This window comes from Tachyglossus aculeatus, chromosome 11 (assembly GCF_015852505.1).
Source record: "Tachyglossus aculeatus isolate mTacAcu1 chromosome 11, mTacAcu1.pri, whole genome shotgun sequence".
NCBI classification, from domain to species: Eukaryota; Metazoa; Chordata; class Mammalia; order Monotremata; family Tachyglossidae; genus Tachyglossus; species Tachyglossus aculeatus.
Genome location: NC_052076.1, coordinates 56,080,691 through 56,103,768, shown reverse-complemented (window position 1 = coordinate 56,103,768; position 23,078 = coordinate 56,080,691). Strand labels below are relative to the sequence as shown.

General features: G+C 52.1%; 1 protein-coding gene across 1 annotated transcript in view; it reads right to left on the bottom strand.

Moving 5' to 3' along the window:
* Nucleotides 1-353: 353 nt before the first annotated feature.
* The window catches only part of CCDC102A (coiled-coil domain containing 102A), a 29,617-nt gene continuing 6,892 nt past the window's right edge, over nucleotides 354-23,078 (bottom strand). Inside the window, exons 2-9 of the mRNA XM_038754227.1 lie at nucleotides 17,066-18,246; nucleotides 15,339-15,547; nucleotides 14,329-14,437; nucleotides 12,083-12,199; nucleotides 10,534-10,743; nucleotides 6,851-7,021; nucleotides 5,510-5,613; nucleotides 354-947 (exon numbers count right to left, since the gene is read on the bottom strand). Of these exons, the coding sequence (XP_038610155.1) occupies nucleotides 824-947; nucleotides 5,510-5,613; nucleotides 6,851-7,021; nucleotides 10,534-10,743; nucleotides 12,083-12,199; nucleotides 14,329-14,437; nucleotides 15,339-15,547; nucleotides 17,066-17,701 (1,680 nt within the window). The 5' untranslated portion in view covers nucleotides 17,702-18,246 and the 3' untranslated portion in view covers nucleotides 354-823. The remainder of the gene's footprint in view (nucleotides 948-5,509; nucleotides 5,614-6,850; nucleotides 7,022-10,533; nucleotides 10,744-12,082; nucleotides 12,200-14,328; nucleotides 14,438-15,338; nucleotides 15,548-17,065; nucleotides 18,247-23,078) is intronic.

The following is a 23,078-nucleotide window of genomic DNA, read 5'->3' as shown; positions in this document are numbered from 1 at the left end:
GGTGAGGGGGAGTCGCCCCAACCTTCTGATGCTCCCAAGAGCCAACCGTGCCTCTGTGGGGTCTCCACCTCAGTCCAGTGGCCCCCAGCTTCTGTACTTCTCCTACCCTGAAGATGGAGTGGGGTAGAGAAGGGAGAGGGAGAGCGAGTTGGACCTTGGGTGGAACAAAATGCTCGGGCTTGGGGCCACGGGTCCATCGCTGGCCTATGGGCGGCACTCTGTTATGGGGAAGATGATCCCCAGAGCCTTAATGGGGGTTACCACCTCACCACTCAGCTCATTCGTTTATATAATAAAACAGATTACAAATATATATAATATATATATATATAAAATATATATGACATAGAACACGTTTCCCACCTCTCCTCAGAACTGGGCCTCCACACCCATCACCTCAGCTTCCATCCTGCCTCTGTGGCCTCCATTCTGGCTCCCAGATTTTCTCTGGTTATTCCCAGGGAGGCTGGGGTGGCAGAGTGGGTCAGAAAGCTCAAGGCAAGCTGGGGAGAGGGGAGAGTTGCCAAGAGGACAGGGTGCGATTTGGGTGGGGCCTAGCAGGAATCCAAGGAAGCAAGGAAGGAGGCCCTGGAGGCTCCAGCCTACATGGGCTTGCCTTGCACTGGGGGTGGTTAAGTGGGCCGGCCTCCTCTCCTGGGTTAAGATCCTGCTCGCGTCCCAGTGGTTGCACCCCTCCTGGATTTGGCAATTCAACGGAGGCCATGCCCTGCCCACGTCCTCACAGCCCTGTTAGGGGCAGAGCCGCTGCTGAGAAGCTCTCCCCTCATGCTCCTCCTCCTCCTCTTCCTTCTGACGCCGGGCGCTAGGGAACCTGTAACTGTAAGTCCTCGTCCTCGTCGAGGTCGCTGGTGCCATCCCCAGATTCTTCGGGTCCAAAACGGGCACTGCGGATCTTCCCAAAGAGCGGGTTCTGCTGCCGCCGGAGCCTAAGGGAAAGAGATGGGGAAGGGGCTCCTGAAGTGACGTGCTACTTCCCCTGAGCCTCAAGGAGACAGTCTTTCTCAGGAAACCCCAGCTTCTCCAGGACTTAGGCATATTTAGTACTAACAATGATGATAGTAATAATAATTACTGTGTCATTTGTACGGGCTGACTCTGTACCATGTGCTGTACTAAGTACTGGAGTAGAGACAAGGTAATCAGATCAGACATAGTCTCTACCCCACACGAGCTCGTAGTCTATGGAGGAGGAACAAATAGCGAATCCCCATTTTATGACGAGGAAGCTGAGGCCCAGAGAAGTTAAATGACTTGCCTAAGGTTACACAGCAGGCAAGTGGCAGAACTGGGATTAGACCTCAGGTCTCTTGACTCCTAGGCCTGAGCTCTTTTCAATAGACCACATAGCTGTTTCTCCTGCTACTTCTAGAACTCTGCTCAACCCAGCCCATAATAGATAATGCCTAGGACCTCTTTTTTTTATGGCATTTGTTAAGCGCTTATTATGTGCAAAGCACTGTACTAAGTCCTGGTTTAGATACAAACTAATCAGGCTGGACACAGCCCATGTCCCACATGGGGCTCCCAGTCTTAATCCCCATTTCATTTCACAGCTGGGGAAACTGAGGTACAGAGAAGCAAAGTGACTTGCCCAAGGTCACACAACAGACAAGCGGTGGAGTGGGGAGAAGGGTCCTTCTGTCTCCCAGGCCTGTACTCTATTCACAAGGCCTTCTTTCTCTTCTTTCCCCTCTCCCCTGGCCCCCAGGATGGTAGACACAGGACAGAAGACTCTCAGCTCAAGAGGAAGTGGGTCTGTTTATTGTTGTAGTGTACTCTCCCAAGTGCTTAGTACAGTGCTCTGCATACAGTACGTGCTCGGTAAACACGATTGAATGAATGAATGAACATTGGTCAGGAGGAGGGAGCAGGAGCATCTAGGAGCAGCGCCTAGAATCCCCTGTCATTCCTCCTTGAAACAGTGACCTCGGGGCTTCCAGATGTGGAGGGAACGGAGGGAAATAGGGAGTCCCCAAGTCAGCACTCCACTTCCCGGTGGACAGAAAAGCTCTTAGCCGCCTCTGCATCTCACTCTTTCAGCATTAAAATTCATCAGACAAAATTTACGAGCAAAATTTCAAATCAAAGCCGCACGCTGCCGACGGAAACAGCCCTCCCCATAACTCTCCTGACAAAGTGGATGCTCTGGCTGCATCTTACTGGAAAGCATGAATTATTGAAGGGGAGTGTGTGTTGGGGGGGGGGGCAGGGAAGCACAGGGGAGGGGATGGAGGCTCCATTACTCTTGGGTGATTTAATGGAGATGTCCCCGTACCATTAAAAAAAAAAAAGGAAAGTTAAAATTGAGGAAATGGCTTGGTGAACCCTCCCTGGAATCAGGCACTTTAGCTATCTGAATGTTAGTCTTCCATCTTTCTCGGGGTTCGGCCCCTGGAGGGTCATGGGTTCTAATCCCGACTCCGCCACTTGCCAGCTGCGTGACTTTGGGCAAGTCAGCTTCTCTGGGCCTCAGTTACCTCATCTGTAAAATGGGGATTAAAATGGTAAGCCCCCCGTGGGACACCCTGATCACCTTATATCCTCCCCAGCGCTTAGAACAGTGCTTCACACATTGTAAGCGCTTAACAAATGCCATCATTATACACACCAAACGACAACAACAAAAACCAGACCCCAAATCCTCTTTGAAGAATCTGAATATAAGCAACTTGAAGCGTACAACACTGTCTGGCTCCTCGGCTGTCCTGCATCTCACAAAGGATTCTGAGACTGGTAACTTCTCAGAGTGGAAATACGCCTGGGCGATGAGACCGACCACTGGTCCCCTTCCTCCTCAACTTCCGCCCCATGGATCGGGATTAGAAACAGGCCGCCTTGGATCCCTCTTGGGGCTTTCCCTCTGGGTCCTTCCTCCACTTGGACAAGAAGAACAGGGCCCCTTGTGTTTCCCTAGCTCCTTCCTTCCACGCAGCTCAAAGCCCCTTTGCTGCCACGGAAGCTCTGTGTTAAGAGGCTCCATCTGTGCTGATGCAAAAGGCCTAAGTGAGACCCAGCAGCAAGAACAATTAAGAGAGAAGGATCCAGGGTGACCCCTCCCTGGCAAGCAATTTCGTCTAGGATGTGGCCGCCAATGTGGTGCTTATCAGGCAATCTGGAGCAGGCCAGGGCACTGCAGGTCCTCCGGGTTTACGGGAGGTGTGGCCTGAATCAAAGGCTGCCACAGATGCTGAGACAGGGCTTTAAAGCAGGCGGGATTGCTTTCCTCATTCCCACTCTCCTGTTGTAGTGGGGTTCGTGTAATTTCTGGACACCTCTTTCAGAGAGGAGAGACCCTTTGAAAGCTGCCGCTGCTGTGCGGCTACTTCTGGGGTTTGCTTGCAGAGACACCCACTGAGAAAGGGAGGAGGATTTGGTCCCAGAACCACCCAGAGCTTAGTTCAGTGCTCTGCGTACAGTAAATAATAAATACTGGGAAGCAGTGTGGCCTAATGGATAAAGCACGGGCCTGGGCCTTAGAAGGACCTGCGTTCTAATTCCACCTCTGCCACTTGTCTGTTATGTGACCTTGGGCACTTAACCTCTGTGTGCCTCAGTAACCTTATCAGTAAAGAAGGGGATTAAGGTTGATTGACACATATTTGTGTGAGAGACTGGAGGATACATGTGTGTAGAAGCAATAACTATGTAGATATGTGTGTGTCTGTGTGTGTGTGTGAGAGAGAGAGAGAGAGAGAGAGAGAGAGAGAGACAGAGAGAGAGAGAGAGACAGAGAGAGAGAGAGAGAAGCAGCAGCAGCAGCATGGCCTAGTGGAAAGAGTATGGGCCTGGGAGCTAGAGGACCTGCGTTCTAATCCCAGCTCTGTCGATTGCTTGCTGTGTGACCTTGGGCAAGTCACTTAACTGGTCTGAGCCTCAGTTCCCTCAACTAAATTGGGGCTGAATACCTGTTCTCCATCCTACTTAGACTGTGAGTCCTATGCAGGATAGGGACTGTGTACAAACTAATTAACTTGTACCTACCGCTAAGAACATTGTTCGACACATAGTAAGTGCTTAACAAATATGATATTTAAAAAGAGAGAGAGAGAGAGAGTTTGTGCAGAAGTGGTAGGCATGCACAGGACCAAAACAGGAGAGACAGGAGAAGCTGACCAGAAGAGAGCAAACAGTGAGCAAACAAGGCGGAAGCAGAGTGGAACCCAGCATACAAGACTTTGGATCGGCTCCGGAACACTCCATCACCAGAGATGGCCATGAGGCGATTTCTTCTCAGCCCTCAGTGAGCATCCCCTCCTCACAAGCTTCTGTGTTACCCCTCCCTCAGCCATCACCACCCAGAGCTGACGGAAGAATGGGAGAATTTGCTGAAGCTCCTTTGAACGTCTTCCAACTCTGTTGTATGCTCTGCACAAAGTAAGTACTCAAGCCACTTGTCTGTTGTGTGCCTTTCTCTGTGCTTCAGTTACCTCATCTGTAAAATGGGGATTAAGACTATAAGCTCTATGTGGGACATGGGCTGTGTCCCCCTTGATTAGCTTATATGTACCCCAGTGTTTGGTACAGTTAAATACCATAAAAAAACCATTGTTGAGTGATTTCTGCTGCTGCTGTGCTGTGATCTGTCACTGGTGTGAGCGTGCTCTTGCAGGATAAATATCTCAGGAGTTCTAGCCCGACTCCTCCCCTCCCCCAAGTCTTCCGCTTCTCCCATCCCATGGTCCAGTCCTCTGGATTTCCTCCAAAGCAGGAATCACATTAAGCCAAGCCCAAGGAGATGAAACCAATGGGGCCTACTCTCAGGAATTCCTAAGCTCCCCCAGCCTTCCCCTTCTTCATCCGGATAAGCAGCTCAAGGCCAAAGCCCCAGGAGCCAAGCGGCATCGAGAGTCCGGCCCTTCCTGGTCTGCGGAAAGAAAGGAGGGACTTGCTCTGAGCAACTCCCTTCAGGATGGTCGGGGGTGGGGGTGGGTCCTCCACGCTCCCTGCTTCTTGTCCAGATCCGCCGGGGAAGGGAGGCCCGGCTCTCAGAGTGGGGAACGGAAATCTGAGCCGTCCCAAGTGGCACCCAACAAATATACACCAGGTCAAGCTCCCTCTTAACCTATTTGCCTTTACTTCCTGCTCTTAACATCTTGGCTTCCTGTCCTTCCCGCAGTGCTGTCTCCTCCCTTCCTCCCATTCCTATTTTTCTATCTGCCTGGGCCTGTCATTCGCTCGGCCCCCTCCCCACCCCGAAGCTTCCCTCCCTTCCTTCCTCTGATTTCCTCCCCTTGCTGCCCCTTCCCTTTTCCACCCAGTCGGGGGGTGGGATGCTGGAGGACCCCCGCAGTGAGGAGTCAGCCCCACTATCTCTCCATTCTCTTCCTCCCCTTCATCCCTGCCGATCCCCAGTCCTCCCACTGTTCTGACAGAAGGCTGAGGTGATCTCAACTAGCCGCCGGCTCGGCCCAGTCAGTGAAGTGTCGGGGGTCTCTGGCCTCCTTCAGCCTCCCCTCATCAGGTTTGAGTGCCTCTCCCTGGGCCTCACCTGGACTGCAGATGTTCCAGCTGCACTTGGAGGTTCTCGCTCTGCTCGGTCTGCTCATCCAGGGATCTCTGCAGCTTCCGGGCCTGGTTATGAGCCTCATCCAGCTGAAGGGTGGCAGAGAAATGCACACTTACCATATAAGCCAGATCTTCCCTCTCCCCTTAAGCCGCTGGGGCCCCCACCCCAGCCCCAACCCCCACAGGCTCCCCAGAGGGCAAGAGGGAGATGTCAGATCTCCCAAGTTCTCTGGGGTCTCTCCAACCTGGAATGTTATATCCATAATTTATTTGTATTACTGTCTGCCTCCCCTTCTAGACTGTAAACTTGTTGTGGGCAGGGAATGTGTCTGCCAACTCTATTATATTGTACTCTCCCAAGTGCTTAGCATACAGTACGCATCAATAAATACGATCGATTGATTGATGAATCTTCCTGTTGATTTGCTTAGCCTATGTACCACCAGTGGGATCTGAGCAGAGCCATTCCTGAGGAAGTCACTCATTCATTCAATAGTATTTATTGAGCGCTTACTGTGTGCAGAGCACTGTACTAAGCGCTTGGGAAGGCATGTGTCAGTGGGGACAGCATGGCCTAGCGGATACAGCAGGGCCTGGGAGTCAGAAGGACCTGGGTTCTAATCCTGGCTCTGCCTCTTGTCAGCTGTGTGACCTTGGACAAATCACTTCACTTCTCTGGGCCTCAGGTCCCTCATCTGTAAAATGGGGATTAAGACTGTGAGCCCAAAGGGGGACAGGGACTTTGTCCAACCCTATTAGCTTGTATCTACCCCAGTGCTTAGAACAGTGCCCGGCACATAGTAAGCACTTAACAAATATCAGAATTATAATAATAATAATACTCCAATATATACTACTAGTACATGAGAAGCAGCGTGGCTCAATGGAAAGAGCACGGGCTTGGGAGTCAGAGGTCATGGGTTCAAATCCCGGCTCTGCCAACTGTCAGCTGTGTGACTCTGGGAAAGTCACTTAACTTCTCTGTGCCTCAGTTACCTCATCTGTAAAATGGGGATCAAGACTGTGAGCCCCACATGGGACAACCTGATCACCTTGTATCCTCCCCAGTGTTTAGAACAGTGCTTTGCCCAAAGTAAGAGCTTAATAAATGCCATTATTATTATTATTATTATTAACTGTAGGCTGAACGAACCTCCTCAAACTCAGCCCTGGCCACTGGGTTAGACTCTCCCCAGGACCCTCACCAGTCTGTCAGGACCAACAGTGCTGGGTTGTTGGAGGCCAGTGGGCCCCTCGGCTCAGGAGTCACTGAATTGGCTGCTCCCCCCCGCCCCAACAAGCCCCCAGCCCCCGCCCCCACCACCTCGTCTTCTGCCTGGGCCAGCTCCTTCTTCAGCTCCTCCACCCGCAGCCTCAGCTTCTTCACTTCCCCCTCATGCTGCTCTACCCGCCGGTTGGCATGGGCTAGTTCTGCCATCTTCTCCTGGTACTGTTTCTTCAGTTTGGCATGGACATGCTTCAGGTCTGCCAGCTCCTGGGAGACAAGGGGAAGTAGGACAGAGGGAGGGGGAGGAAGAAGGAAACCGGGAGGTGAGTTGGCAGGGGCGGTGCGGTGTCTGGCTTCAGCTGGCTGGGGGCTGTGGGGGTGGCACGAGGGTCCCTGCTCACCCCAGACCCACTGATGGAAGGAGGATGGAAGACAGAGCTTACTCTCTCCCTCCTACCTTACCCTGTTGATCTCCTCCTACAACCCAATCCACACACACTGCTCCTCTAATCCCAACCTACTCCCTGTACTTTGATCTCGTCTATCTCTCCACTGACTCCTTGGCCTGGAAGTCCCTCCCCCTTCATATCTGACAGTCCACCACTCTCTCCACCCTCAAAACCCTCCTAAATTCACACCTCCTCCAAGAGGCCTTCCTTGACTAAATCCTTAATTCCCCATCCACCCACCGCTCATGGTCAACTATGCACTCAGCTGTGTGCCCCTTAAGAACTTTGATGCTCACCCCAGCCCCACAGCACTTCTGGAAATACCCTTATACTCTATTATTTCCCTTGTCTGTAATTTATTTTATTGTCTGTCTCCTCCTGTAGACTGTAAGCTCCTTGTGGGCAGGAATCATGTCTACTGACCGTATTGTATTGTACTTTCCCAAACACTAGTACAATGCACCGCACACAGTAAGTGCTCAATAAATACCAAGAATCAACCAATTAATTAATGACATTTATTTAGTGCTTACGGTGTGCAAAGCACTCTACTAAGTGCTGGGGAGAGAACCATGCAACAGAGTTGGTCTCGATCCCTGACTATAATAATAATAATACTGATGGCATTTGTTAAGCACTTACTATGTGCAAAGCACTGTTCTAAGTGCTGGGGGGGAATACAAGGTGATCAGGTTGTCCCACGTGGGGCTCACAGTCTTAATCCCCATTTTACAGATGTGGTATCTGAGGCTCAGAGAAGTTAAGTGACTTGCCCAAAGTCACACAGCGGACAAGTGGTGGAGCCAGGATTAGAAACCATGACCTCTGACTCCCAAGCCCATACTATTTCCACTGAGCCACGCTGCTTCTCTAAAAGAAGTTTACAGTCTAGACAGGGAAGCAGACGTTAGTCTAGACGGGAAAGCAGATGTAAAATAAACTATGGCTATTTACTTAAGTGCTGTGAGGCTGAAGGTGGGGTGAATATCAAGAGCTTAAAGGGCACAGATACAAGTACCTAGGCGACACTTGAGACTGTAAACACATTGCGTGTCTACAAACTCTGTTATATTGTACTCTCCCAAGGGCTTAGTACAGTGCTGCGCTCAGTTGATCGATTGATTGACACAGAAGGGAGAGGGAGTAGGGGAACTGAGGGCTTAGTTGGGGAAGGCCGGTTGGAGGAGATGTGGTTTTAACTAGGCGTTGAAGGAGCGGAGAGTGGTGGTCTGTCAGATTTGAAGGGGGATGGAGTATGCGGGCAAGGGGTCCGTGATGAGATAGATGAGATGGAGGTTCAGTGAGAAGGGTGGCATTAGAGGAGTGGAAGTGTGTGGGCTGCGTTGTAATAGGAAGTCAATGAGGTAGATAGGAGGGGCCAAGCTGACTGAGTGCTTTAAAGCCGATGGTAAGGAGTTTCTGTTTGATACGGAGGTGGATAGGCAACCACTGGAGGTTCTTGAGGAGTGGGGAGACATGGCTTGATTTTTTTTTTTTTTAGAAATATGATCTGGACATCAGGATGAAGTAAGAACTGGAGTGGAGAGAGACAGAAGGAAGGGAGGTCAGCAAGGAGGTTGATGCGGAAGTCAAAGTGAGATGGGATAAGTGCCTGGATCAGCATAGTGGTGGTTTGGATGGAGAGGAAAGGGCAGATTTTTAGCTATGTTGTGAAGGTAGTTCCGATAGGATTTAGTGACCAGTTGAATACATGGGTTGAATGAGAGAGATGAGTTGAGGATAAAGCCAAAGTTGCAGTGCTGCTGTCTACAGGGATGGGAAAGACATGGGGAGGTCAGGGTTTGGGTGGGAAGATGTGGATTCCGTTTTGGATTTGTTCAGTTTGAGGTGCCAGTGACACATCCAAGTAGAGATGTCCTGAAGGTAGGGGGGAATGCGAGACGGCAGAGAAGGAGAGAGGTTAGGGCTGGAGAGGTAGATTTGGGAATCCTCCGTGTAGTGATGGCACATGGTACGATTGATATGATTGATTGGTGGAGCTGGAGGGCTGACCCCAAAGGATGTGAAGGACCACAAGGAAGAGGGGTGAAAATTAAACTCCCCTGCCTCAGGACATAGCAGTCTCATAGCTGCATTCTCTCTGCTACCTAGCCCAAGGCTCTCAGCTATTTTCTGCTGCCCCACGACCCCTTCCTGGAGAAAGGAAGGAAGGGATTCCCCCGCTACCCGTCCTGGGCACTGCTGCCAGGCATCCATCCATCAATCGATGAGTCATATTCATTCATTTACTCATTTAATCATATTTATTGAGCGCTTACTGTGTGCAAAGCACTGTACTAAGTGCTTAGGAGAGTACAATCTATTGAGCACTTATTGTTTGCACAGCACTGTACTAAGCACTTGGGAGAGTCCAACAGATACATTCCCTGACCACAAAAAGTTTACAGTCTAGAGGAGGAGCTTATAGGCATCCATCCATCAATCAATTAATCAACAGTATTTATTAAGCACATACTGAGTGCAGAACACTGTACTAAGAGCTTGGAAGAGTATGTTAGAGCATTTAGAGGGTTGAGGACTCCAGATTCCAGCCCACCCAATTGATCTTCATCCCCACCCCCACCCCAGCTCCTAGCCTCATCTGATCCCCACTCTCTGATCTCCATCCCTCTTCTAGACTGTGAGCCCACTGTTGGGTAGGGACCGTCTCTATATGTTGCCAACTTGTACTTCCCAAGCGCCTAGTACAGCGCTCTGCACACAGTAAGCACTCAATAAATACAATTGAATGAATGAATCCCACCCTGACCTAATCCCCACCCTCAGTCAGTCAATCGTATTTATTGAGCACTTACTGCATGCAGAGCACTGTTTTAAGTGCTTGGGAGAGTACAATATAACAATAAACAGACACATTCCCTGCCCACAACAAGCTTGCTTCCCCCCGCTCCATCCCCCCATCTTACCTCCTTCCCTTCCCCACAGCACCTGTATATATATATATATATATATATATATATATATGTTTGTACATATTTATTACTCTATTTATTTTACTTGTACATACCTATTCTATTTCTTTTATTTTGTTAATATGTTTGGTTTTGTTCTCTGTCTCCCTCTTCTAGACTGTGGGTAGGGACTGTCTCTATATGTTGCCAACTTGTACTTCCCAAGCGCTTAGTACAGTGCTCTGCACACAGTAAGCACTCAATAAATACAATTGATTGATTGATTAGAGGGAGAGACAGATGTTACTATAGCCTCCTGGCTCCCCGGGCCCACCCCTGTTCTCTGCCCCACCTGATCCCCCGCCCCCCATCCTCATCCTCCCGTTCTCTGCCCCTCTTTATCCCCCGGCCTCCCCACCTTGTTCTTCTCAAAGAGCTCAGCTTGGATGGCCTTGAGGTCGGAATCCAGGGCGCTGGCCGTCTGCCGCCGCTTACGGGCCAGGACCTCTTCCAGGTCCTCGATCTGAGCTCGCAGCTTCTTGTTCTCTCGCTCCAGGTTCAGCTTCTCCGTCTCCAGGCGCTCCCGCCGACCCCACTCGGCCGCGTTCTCCGCCTGAAGCCGCTCCATCTGGGCCAGGGCCGTGATGGGGAGAGTAACAAGAACGAGATTAATAACGTTATCAAATACGAGTCACGATAATGATAATATTAATAATCATATTGTGGTATCTGTTAAGCATTTACTGTATTCCAAGCACTGTACTAGGCACTGGGGTAGATACACCCATCTGGGCCAGGGCCACGATGAGGAGAGTAACAAGAACAAGATTAATAACGTTATCAAATAAGAGTCACGATGATGATAATATTAATAACCATATTGTGATATCCGTTAAGCATTTACTATATTCCAAGCACTGTACTAGGCACTGGGGTAGATACACCCATCTGGGCCAGGGCCATGATGAGGAGAGTAACAAGAACAAGATTAATAACGTTATCAAATAAGAGTCACGATGATGATAATATGAATAATAATACTGTGGTATCTGTTAAGCGTTTACTATATTCCAATCAATCAATCAATCGTATTTATTGAGCGCTTACTGTGTGCAGAGCACTGTAGCACTGTACTAGGCACTGGGGTAGATACAAGGATCATCAGGTTGGACATAGTCCCTGTACCTTATGGGGGCTCTCGGACTAAGCAGAAAGGAGGCCAGACACTGAATCCCGATTTTACAGATGAGGAAACTGAGGTCCAGAGAGATCAAGTGACTTGCCCAAGATCACATAACAGGCAAGTGACGTACAGCAGTATGCCTAGTTTATAGAGCAAGGGCCTAAAAGTCAGAAGGACCTGGGTCCTAATCCCGGCTCCGCCACTTGTCTGCCGTGCTGGGCCTCAGTTACCTCGCCTGTAAAATGGGTATTAAGACTGTGAGGTCCATGTGGGACCTGATTAACTTGTATCTACCCTAGTGCTTAATACAGTGCCTGGCACATAGTAAGCGCTTAACACCATTAAGAAAAAATGGCAGAGCTGGAATTAGAACTCAGATCCTCTGATTCCCAGGGCCAGGTTCTTTCCACTAGACCATACTTGCTCCTCATGGGAAAGCAGGAGGTTGCTCAGCAGGCCTTGAGGGTGTAGAGGTGGGAACCCCAGGTCAGTGGGTCAGAGCTGCTGCTCCTGCCTGGGATTGCTGGAGGCTGGCCTGACCTTTCGGGTCTTCAGGGCCCAAACCATCAGCTCCACCTTCCAGCGGACAAGGTCTCTGACCCCACCATCCAGCGGTGGTCCTGCAGCCCGGACCCTCCAGCCGATCCGCCCCCCTGAGTGGTGGCCCCGCAGACCAGGCCTCTGGCCGGTCCCCCGCAGCTGCGGTTCTGCAGCCTCTGGCCGATCCTCCCCCCAGGGGCGGCTCCGTAGCCCAGACCCTCTGGCCGGTGCCCCGTGGGCTGACCTCACTCCGCAGCTCTGCCATCTTCTTGTCCATGCTGGAGCGGGCTCCTAGCTCGTCCTCCAGGTCCTCTGAGATGCGGCCCAGCTCGTCTTGGTGTACCTCCTTCAGGATGTTTAGCTGCAGAGACAGTTCTGCCTTGGGTCAGAGGGGTCTTGACCCTCCCCCTCCTCCACTCTGGCTCCAGGAGCCAGCGGAGGGGGGTCGGGGCCTGAGAATGCCCCCACATTTGACACTTAGACTCTGTCGGATGGAGTGTGCTGGCCCATAGGAAGCTAATTAACGAATTAATGATGGCATTTGTTAAGCACTTACTATGTGCCAAGCATTGTTCTAAGCGCTGGGGAGGATACAAGGTGATCAGGTTGTGGGACTCACAGTCTTCACCCCCATTTTACAGATGAGGTAACTGAGGCCCAGAGAAGTTAAGTGACTTGCCAAAGGTCACACAGCTGACAATTGGCGAAGCTGAGATTTGAACCCATGACCTCCGACTCCCGAGCCTGTGCTCTTTCCATTGAGCCACGCTGCTTCTCTGCTTTGCCCTGCCACTCTGTGTACCCCAGGGGCGCAGCTGGAATAGGGAGAGCCCCTGCCTGGAGTTTGGCAAGATGGGGCTAAGCCCTGTGACTCAAGATAGGCTTGGGGGGCGGGGGTCCCAGCATCCAACCCTAACCCCAAGCTCTCTCTTTCCCTCCCATTCCTACGGCCGGGAAGCAGGAATTCCTGGGGCCCTGCTTCCCCCTGGTGGGGGAAATCTGGGATGACTGGAGATTCCTGGAGACCAGGAGCTTCCCTGAATCTCGACATCCCTGCTTTAAGCCAGCTGCGGTGGATTTCGGCTGCAGAAAGCCAGTTTCGAGGTGCAGCAAATGGGTGACTCCATTCCCGGAGCCTCTGCCCCCCTCAAAGCACCATGGGGGTGACAGGGTCAGGGCTGGGGGGTGGGTAGGATGAGGAGGCAATAGGGAGACAATGGATGGCGGGGTTGATCTCTGTGGGGTGGGGCTGGTGGGGGCCGCAGAAGGGGCCTGGAGAACGGGGAGGCAGTGGCTGAGGTCCTGAGGCTAGAGGGGACCTGAGGGTAGACCCCACCTGGGGGAAAGGGGAAGGGGGGTAGAGGGAATAGAGGGAGGATAAACCCCCGTCTAGACTGTGAGCCCGTTGTTGGGTAGGGACCGTCTCTATATGTTGCCGACTTGTACTTCCCAAGTGCTTAGTACAGTGCTCTGCACACAGTAAGCACTCAATAAATACGATCGAATGATTTGAATGAATGAAAGAGGACCTAGAAGAGGAAGGGCCTGGGGAGGGGGCTGTTAGAGAATCAGTGTGGCTCAGTGGAAAGAGCACGGGCTTTTGAGTCAGTAGTGGTCATGGCTTCAAATCCTGGCTCCGCCAATTGTCAGCTGTGTGACTTTGGGCAGGTCACTTAACTTCTCTGTGCCTCAGTTACCTCATCTTTAAAATGGGGATTGGCTGTGAGGCCCCCCCCCCCCTCCCCCCACCGTGGGACAACCTGATCACCTTGTAACCTCCCCAGCGCTTAGAACAGTGCTTTGCACCTAGTAAGCGCTTAATTTTATTTATTTTAAGTAACATATTTTAAGTAACATATTTATTACTCTATTTATTTATTTATTTATTTTACTTGTACATTTCTATCCTACTTATTTTATTTTGTTGGTATGTTTGGTTCTGTTCTCTGTCTCCCCCTTTTAGACTGTGAGCCCACTGTTGGGTAGGGACTGTCTCTATGTGATGCCAATTTGTACTTCCCAAGTGCTTAGTACAGTGCTCTGCACATAGTAAGTGCTCAATAAATACGATTGATTGATTGATTGATTAATAAATGCCATCATTATTATTATTAGAGCTGCAGTTTAGAGGTAGAGAGCAGATGGGGCATGACTGGGTTCACGAGTAGCAAATTCTCCAGCCCCGGGATGAGGTGAGGGAGCCTCAGCCCCTGGAGGAGCCAGGAGCTGGATGATGATGGTGGTATTTGTTAAGTGCTCACTATGTGCCAGGAGCTGTGCTGTGGTGGATACAAGCAAATCGAGTTGGATACAGTTCCTGTCCCATTTGGGGCTCACAGTCTCAATCCTCATCTTACAGATGAGATAACTGAAGCCCAGAGATGTGAAGCGACTTGCCCAAGGTCACAAAGCAGACAAGCGTCTGAGCCAGAATTAGAACCTGTGACCATGCTGCCAAGTCAGGGTCAGTTTCCCCCCACCTCTGCTCACCTGCTTTAGCACCTCCTGCTTGTTCTTGGTCAGCTCCTCGTATTTGATCTTCCACTGGCTGAGCTCTCCCTCCAGCTTCTCGATGTTCTTACTGAGGGACAGCTTATCCCTGTGGGGATAAGACCGTGAGTTCCCCCAGACTGCCCTTTGGGCAGAGGGCTCCTAGGTCCTTGGCTATTCACTTCTCCCAGGATTTATTATGAAAACAAAAATAGGTAGAAATTGGAGGGGAAGAATAGGTGAGCCATTTCTACCTAGCTAATGGGATGCACATCCAGGAGTCCTGTAGTCCTCCACCACATCGGGCAGGGTCTGGAGCTGTTGTGAGGGGGGTGGAGAGGATGGGAGGGGACTCCTGATCCTGGTTAGGACAGTGTTTAGCATCTTTCCTGGGACCAACCGCATCTTTCCCATCCCCGCCCCCAAGACAGAAACAGATCCCAGGCATCCCAGCCTCTCCTCTCCGTTATCCATTTCAGATCCCAGGGAGGTGGCTGATTTCATCGATACCGGATTCAAGGGAAAACTGTCAGGAAACAAAACTCTTCTTTTGGTGAAGAGTTTCCTCGCCCTCTAGACTGTAAGCCCGTTACGAGCAGGGATGGTCTCTCTTCATTGCTGTAGTGTACTTTCCAAGCACTTAGTACAGTGCTCTGCACACAGTAAGTGCTCAATAAATATAATTGAAAGAATTAATGAATGAAAAAGGGAGATTTCACCCGAAACCAAGGGCCTCCCTGTAACCGCTTCCCTATGCTTCACCCTAGGTTCCCTCCTCCCCTTATGCCAACCCTCCTCACAGTTCCCGGGTAGAAAAGATCTTCCTTGCCTCCCTCCAATACTGTTGGTTGACGCATCCATGCCCCTCCCTAGAGGTGGCTGGCCGACTTCTCGCTGTCCACACAGCCGGAGAGGGGGTGGTTGGAGAAGTCCCTGCCACCCCACCATCCCGTAAACCCTGGAATGAAAGGCTCCCTGGGTGGGCAAGGCTCCTAGCCCCAGCGACTCACTCGCGCTCCTTGAGTAACACCTTCTGGGATTCGTCTAGCCGCAGCTTCAGAGCGGTCACTCTGGTGGCATCCTCCTCGATGACCGACACCTCCTCCCAGAGCAACCGGTTCCGTTCCTGGCGGGAGAAGGGGGTCCGCACGCCCCGGCCCTCCCAGCTGTCGGGCCCCTCGTGCTTGCTCTTCAGGAGGTTCTCCATCAGCTCCAGCTCCTGTGGGACCGCGAGTGACCTGCTGCCTCATCCCCCAATGCCCTGCCCCGCCTTTGGTATTCTGGGGTGAGTAGAGTGGCTGGCCTGGGGAGATCCTCCCCTCCCTCACCTGGGGTCAGAGCTGGGCTCTGGGAGCAGAGGAATGCCGTTCAGGGCTCACGGGAGATCTAAGGTTTCCTCTGTGGCTTTAAGGAGGATTTTTGATTTTTTTTTGCTGCAAAGATAATGAGCTCACCAGGGTGCTTGGGGGGTGGAAGTCGGGTGGGGCACTGAAGGGGAAGTGACCTCAATGGGGCTTGCTGTTTAAGTGCTACAGGAGCTAGAACATGATCTAATAATAGTAATAATAATAATGGCATTTATTAAGCGCTTACTATGTGCAAATCACTGTTCTAAGCGCTGGGGAGGTTACAAGCGATCAGGTTGTCCCACGGGGGGCTCACAGTCTTAATCCCCATTTTACAGATGAGGTAACTGAGGCCCAGACAAGTGAAGTGACTTGCCCATAGACACACAGCTGACAATTGGCGGAGCCGGGATTTGATACCATGACCTCTGACTCCAAAGCCCACGCTTTTTCCACCGAGCCAGGCTGCTTCTCAGGACATACTTCTCAAGATATACTTCTCAGGATATGCTTCTCAGGATATACTCAGGACAGGGGTCAGTGTTGGTGGCGGAGAGCATTTGGCGGACTCTGAACTGACCTGGTTCCCCTTCTCTGAGCAGCAAAACAATCAGTGTCTTCAGTGCCACCAATATGAGCCCCTGGGGGCACAGATTATCTCACTTCAACTTCTGGGGGTACTTAGAGTGGGGAACAGGGTTGCCCAAAGGCACCCCACGTGTTCTAAGCACTGGGTTGCCAGGGAAGATTGCGTGAAAAGGCAGAGAAGCAGTGAGGCCTAATGGATAGAGCACGGGCTTGGGAGTCAGGCGGACCTGGGTTCTAATCCTGGCTCAGCCACTTGTCTGCTGTGTGACCTTGGGCAAGTCACTTCACTTCTCCGTGCCTCAGTTCCTTCATCTGTAAAACGGGGATTAAGACTGTGAGGCCCATGTGGGACAGGGACTGTGTCCAACCCAATTTGCCTGTATCCACCTCATTCATTCATTCAATCGTATTTATTGAGCGCTTACTGTGTGCAGAGCACTGTACTAAGCACTTGGGAAGTACAAGTTGGCAACATACCTCAGCACTTGGTACAGTGCCTGGAACATAGTAAGCGCTTAAAAATGCCAAATTATTATTGTTTGGGCCAGGCAGTCCTCCCCAGAGGCCTCCCAGTCTTTCATCTGCCTGACCGTCGGGCCCAGTGGGAGTTCAGATGGGATGATCTGAAACTGCCCACCGGAAGAGGGGCTTCCGGGAACAGGTGGGCACCTCGACTCTGGCTCTTGACTCCCGGACTCTGGCCCCTTTTGCAGCTGGGCAGTCTAGCCGGTTCCTAGTCCCATATGAGGTTGTGGGGAGAGGCGTGGTCCTTCCCGCCGGCCCCAGCCGGCCACCCCGCTCACCTTGTTCTTGGGCGGCCTCTCGGTCCACACGTCCCGCACCGGCTCCTGCTCGGGCCCGCTCGCCTCGCTCTCCTTCTCCGAGGCCACCCGGTTGTCCAGCTCCTTCTCCTTCTCCTCTTCTTCTCTTTCCCCCTCTCCCTCCTCCCCCTGCCCGCCCTTCCACCTGGCCAGCTCTCTGCCGAGCTGCTCACTCTCATTCAGGGCGTCCTGCCGCTCCCTCCGGGCCCCAGTCAGCTCCTTGGTCAGCGCCTCCAATTTTTGCCGCAGCTGCCGCACCTCATCCCGGGCCTTGTTGCGCTCAGCCCGCACCTTGCTCCACTTCTCCCGCCAGTTAGCGGTGCAGTCTGACCACCAGCGCATCGTCTTCTCCATCTGGGCCGCCCGGGCCCGCGCTTCCTCCAGTTCCCTCAGCCGGAGCTCCTCCCGGCTCTCCCAGTCTCCGTCGAGCGGCCCGGCCCCGCCGCCCAGGGCGGGCAGCTGCGGCGGCCCGGGCGAGGGCGTCCCGCTGGTTGGCGTCGGGGGCAGCGAGTCTACCGGGCCCATGCGCTCCGGGGAGGGGCTGCCCAGGATGGTCAGGAGGCTGCTCTTGGAGAGCTGAGGGGAGTCGGACAGTCGCGAACTGGTGCTGTGGCTCATGGTGGCGGGACGGGGAGGCGAGTTGGAGACGGGGCCTTGGAGGGCTAAGGGGAGCCGACCAGCCGCGAGCTCGTGCCTGGAGTCAACAGCCAGGGCCGAGGTGCCCGCTGGTTCCTGGAAGCAGAAGCTCCTCTCCCGTTGGGCAGTTTCAGACGCTCGGGGGACGTCCTGGGTGTGGGCTCCGTTGTGGGGACGGCCCAGGGGGGCTCAGGCCGGCCTGACAGAAAGTTCTGGAATCCAAGGGAGTCCCATAATAAGGCTCTGGGGTGGGCTCAGGGTTCTCGCTTGACCCCTGGCCCTGGCAGGGTCTTATCGGCCTTGGAAGGAGCAGTCCCGGAGGGGCCAGGAAGACCTCCCCCACCAACGGTTACCACAGGAAGGGCTTGACAGGTAGCACCCTGGGAAGAGGATGGCTTCCTGGGGAGGGGGAGGCAGGTGGGCCTGGCTTCTCATGCCCTAGGCTTTGGAGCAGGGAGAAATGTCAGGGCTTCTCCGTGGCGACCCTTCTTCAGGGGGTGGGGGCGAAGGCTGGAGATCTCAGAAACCTGAAAGGGAAACAAAATTAAGACAAACGGGTCACCAGTCCACAAGAGCTTGGGCCTCTCCTCTTTGCCCCTAGAATTCAGTCAGTCAATCAATCGTATTTATTGAGCACTTACTTTGTGCAGTGCGCTGGACTAAACGCGTGGGAGAGTACAATTTCACAATATAAAAGACACATTCCCTTCCCACAGGGAGCTTACAGTCTAGACGGGGAGATGGACGTTAATTTAGATAAAATTACGGCTATGAACATAAGTGCTGTGGGGCTGGGAGGGGGGATGAATAAAAGGTATAAGTCGAGGTGATGCAGAAGAGAGTGGGAGAAGGGGAAATGAGAGGTTAGTCACGGAGGGCCTTTTGGAGGAGAGGTGCTTTCAATAAGGCTTTGAAGGTGGGGAGAGTAATTGTTCATCAGATATGAAGAGGGAGGGCATTCCAGGCCAGAGGCCGGATGTGGGTGAGATGGATAAGATCGAGGTACAGTGAGAAGGTTGGCGTTAGGGGAACACAATGTGTGGGCTGTGTTGTACTACGAGAGTAGCAAGGTGAGGTAGAAGGGCAAGGTGATTTAATGCTTTAAAACCGATGGTAAGGAATAATAATAATAATAATAATAATAATAATAATAATAATAATAATAATAATAATGGCATTTGGAATGAAAGAGGGGGGATACTGCTGGGATAGTATTCCCCGCCTTGGCCTGAGCCCCCCCATCGCAGCGAGCTCTAACCTGAGCCTGCTCTACCAGGGGGCTGAACTCCTCACCTTTCACAGCCCTTCCCAAGCCAACTGGAGCAAATACCATTATTCATTCATTCATTCAATCGTATTTATTGAGCACTTACTGTGTGCAGAGCGCTGTACTAAACACTTGGGAAGTCCAAGTTGGCAACATATAGAGACAGTCCCTACCCAACAGTGGGCTCACAGTCTAGAAGAGGGAGACAGAAAACAAAACAAACCATATTAAAAAAAAGGGTACACCCTTAACTTTTTACTCCCTTCCAAATGGGGAGTGGGGAGAACTGGGGGGCTTGGGGAGGCAGGAGGTTGGCTACGACAGGCCAAAAAGTTCTCCTGTTCTCCCTCCTAATAGCAGCATGGGCCTGGGAATCAGAAAGTCCTGGGTTCTATTTGCGACTCTGCCACTTGTTGACTGTGTGACCTTGGGTAAGTCACTGTACTGCTCTGTGCCTCAGTTTCCTCATCTGTAAAATTGAGACCGTAAGCTCCATGTGAGACAGGGACTGTGTCCAACCCAATTTGCTTTTATCTATCCCAGTGCTTAGTAGAGTGCCCGGCACACAGTAAGAGCTTAACAAATAGCAGAATTATCAGACTGTGAGCCCCATTAGGGGGAGCGACTGTGTCCAACCTAAGTAACTTGTATCTACCCCAGAACTTAGAACAGTGTTTGTCACATTAGTAAGTGCTTAACAAATACCATAAAACATCAAACAAGAGTTGGCTGGGAAGCACAGCATGGCCAAGTGATAAGAGCACAGGCCAGGCCTCTAATCCCAGGTCCGCCATGTGTCTGTGATATGACCTTAGGCACATCATTTAACTTCTCTGTGCCTCAGTTACCTCATCTGTAAAATAGGGATTAAGACCGTGGGTCAGTAGTATTTAAGGGCCACCTACTGTGCGCAGAACCTTCTATTAAGCATTTGGGAGAGTACATCAGAGTTGGTAGTCACAATCCCTGCCCTCTAGGAGTTTACAGTCCTGTGTGGGAGGTAAACGGTTGAAGAAATGGACTCCAGCATATAAGACGCACAGTTCCACATATGGACGCGTGGGTCTTCAGTTACACACAACGATCTCCTATACGTACACGTTCACATACACACTCACCAATCCCTTGCCTCAGATTCTTGGAGCGACTCCACATGGGATTCTTGGAAAGGAAAAAAAAAATCTGGAAAGCCCAAAAAGCCGGAAACCAGAGCCTCTGCAGAAGCCAAGCCGTTGGCTCGCCTGTCCTCGTCTCCGTTTGGAGATGAGAGGGGCGGCTTTCGGGGGGACGGCTCCTCCAGGTCCAGCGCCTGCCCCCGGCCCATCCCCCCGTCCTGCCCCTTCCCCGGTCTTTCCCCCCACCTCACCAGTCCTCCTGGTGCCAGACCCCAAGCAGCAGTAGCAACGGCACGGAGCCGAGCTGTGGCCCTCCCACCTGAGGTGGGGAGGCCCAGGCTGGGGGCCTGGGGCGGGGGCTGGGATGCAGCAGAGCTGGGGGCGTCAGAAACATTGGAAACCAACTGTGAAAGGGCCCAGGGTCCAAAACCACATCCTCCTCCGCTCTGCTGCTTCCAACGGGCGATATCTTCCCAGAATCAACTTCCTCCTCCCCAGCCGGGGGCTGGGCTGGCTGGGCTGCCCTTCTCCCCATCTCTCTCCCAAAGGCCCACAAACCAAACCCGGCAGTGGGCGACTCAGGGGGTGGAGCTGGGGGGGGAAAACCACCCACCACTGAATAACGGGCAGCAGATTTTCCCACTTCCAAGCAACACTGCCCGCAGAGGACAGGGCAGGGAGCAGCCAGAAAGAGGGGCAGCGGAGGGAGGAGGGGGATGCTGAAGGACCTTACACTAATTTTCCACTGAGCTTTTGGTTTCTTTGTTTTGCCTTTTGGCATTTGTTAAGCGCTTATTAGTGTGACAAACACTGTGCTGAGGTAGATACAAGAGGTTGGACACAGTCCCTCTCCCTCATGGGGCTCACAGCCTAATAATTCTGGTATTAAGCGATTACTGTATGTCAGGTACTGTACTAAGCGCTGGGGTGGATACAAGCAAATCGGGTCGGACGCAGTCCCTGTCCCACGTGGGGTTCACAGTCTCAATCTCCATTTTACAGATGAGGAAACTGAGGCACAGAGAAGTGCTGTGACTTGCTCAAGGTCACACAGCCGACAGGAGACAGAGCCGGAAATAGAACCCATGACCTTCTGACTCCAAGGCCTGTGCTCTAGCTAGGAAATACTGCTAGGAGGAAGGAGAACAGGAGAATTTGGGGGGCTGTCATAGCCAACCTCTTTCCTTCCCAAGCCCCCCAACTCACCCCCACTCCCTATTTGGAAAGGAATAAAAAAGTTAAGGGGGCACCCTTTTAAAAAATGGTATTTGTTATGCACTTACTACGTGCCAAGCATTGTACTAAGGGCTGGGATAGATACGAGTTAAGCAGGTTGGATACAGTGCATGTCCCACATGGGGTTCACAGTCTCAATCCCCATTTTACAGATGAAGTCACCGAGGCACAGAGAAGTCAAATGACTAGACCAAGGTCACACTGTGGACAAGTGGAGGAGCAGGGAGACTTGCCCGCAGCAGACAAGTGACGGAGTCGAGATTAGAACCCAGGTCCACCTGAATCCCAGGCCCGTGCTCTTTCCGCTAGGCCACGATACTTCTCAGCCCTTCACAGCCCCCAGGGCTTGGACTCGGCCTAAGCCATGGCTCGCCGGACTTTGGCTTACTGGACGGAAGGGCCGGTAGAGATCGCTTGTTCCCTGCCCGTCCCTTCTACACCCTTCTCCTGCCTCTGGGGTTCCTCCTCTCTAATTTTATTAGTGGCAGGGAACGTGTCGGTTATACTGCTATGCTGTACTGTCCCAGGTGCTTAGTACAGCACTCTGCACACAGTAAGCACTCAATAAATACGATCGACTGACTGACGGACCGACTGGCCTGGGAGATTTGGAGCCGTGATGGTGGGGCTGCGGCGATTGCTGAGATCCTTCACTCGTGCTTCTACGTCCACAGACCTAAGTGGACAGAAGAAAGGCAGGCTGCTGCTGGGTTTGGCCTGGGAGTCAGGAGGTCATGGGTTCTAATCCCAGCTCCATCACATGTCTGCTGCATGACCTTGGCAAGTCACTTCATTTCTCTGGGCCTCAGTTACCTCACCTGTAAAATGGGGATTGAGACGGTGAGCCGCACGAGGAACAGGGGACTGTGTCCAACCCGGTTTGCTTGTATCCACCTTAGTACAGTGCTTGGAAAATAGTAAGCGCTTAACAAATACCACAATTATTATTATTATTATTAGTCCCACCGGAAAACTTCCCCTCCCCGGGCAAGTAGGGGCATATTTGAGGATGAACGATGACTCTATCTGCCCTGGGTCCTGTGGGAATTGCAGATGTGAAGTATCCCAAGTGACCCCAGCCAGCCAATGGGGGAGATCTGAGAAGGCCTGATCCGAGCAAGGGATGGGGACACAGGTTCTCTCTCCCCAAATCCAGCCTCGCCTGCTAATCGATGGTAATTATTATTTTTTTATGGCATTTATTAAGCGCTTACTATGTGCAAAGCACTGTTCTAAGCGCTGGGGTGGTTACAAGGTGATCAGGTTGTCCCAAGGGGGCTCACAGTCTTAATCCCCATTTTACAGATGAGGTAACTGAGGCCCAGAGAAGTTAAATGACTTGCCCAAAGTCACACAGCTGACAAGTGGCGGAGCAAGGATTTGAACCCATGACCTCTGACTCCAAAGCCCGTGCTCTTTCCATTGAGCCACACTTGAGTGCTTACTGTACGCAGAGCACTTTACTGTCGGGGTTCGGTTTGAACTCTTCGCTTTAAAGCCTTCTTGGGAATCTCACCCCCCTAAAATGTTTAATAAGCAGCATCAGTAGGGACGTGGCCTAGTGGAAAGAGCACAGGCGTGGGAGTCAGAGGACCTGGGTTCTAATCTTGCCTGTGCCACTTGCCGGCTGTGCGAACTTGGGCAAGATGTTTCGCTTCCCTGTGCCTCAGTTTCCTCATCTGTAAAATGCGAATTAAATACCTGTTCTCCCTCCCCCTTAGACGGTGAGTCTCATGTGGGT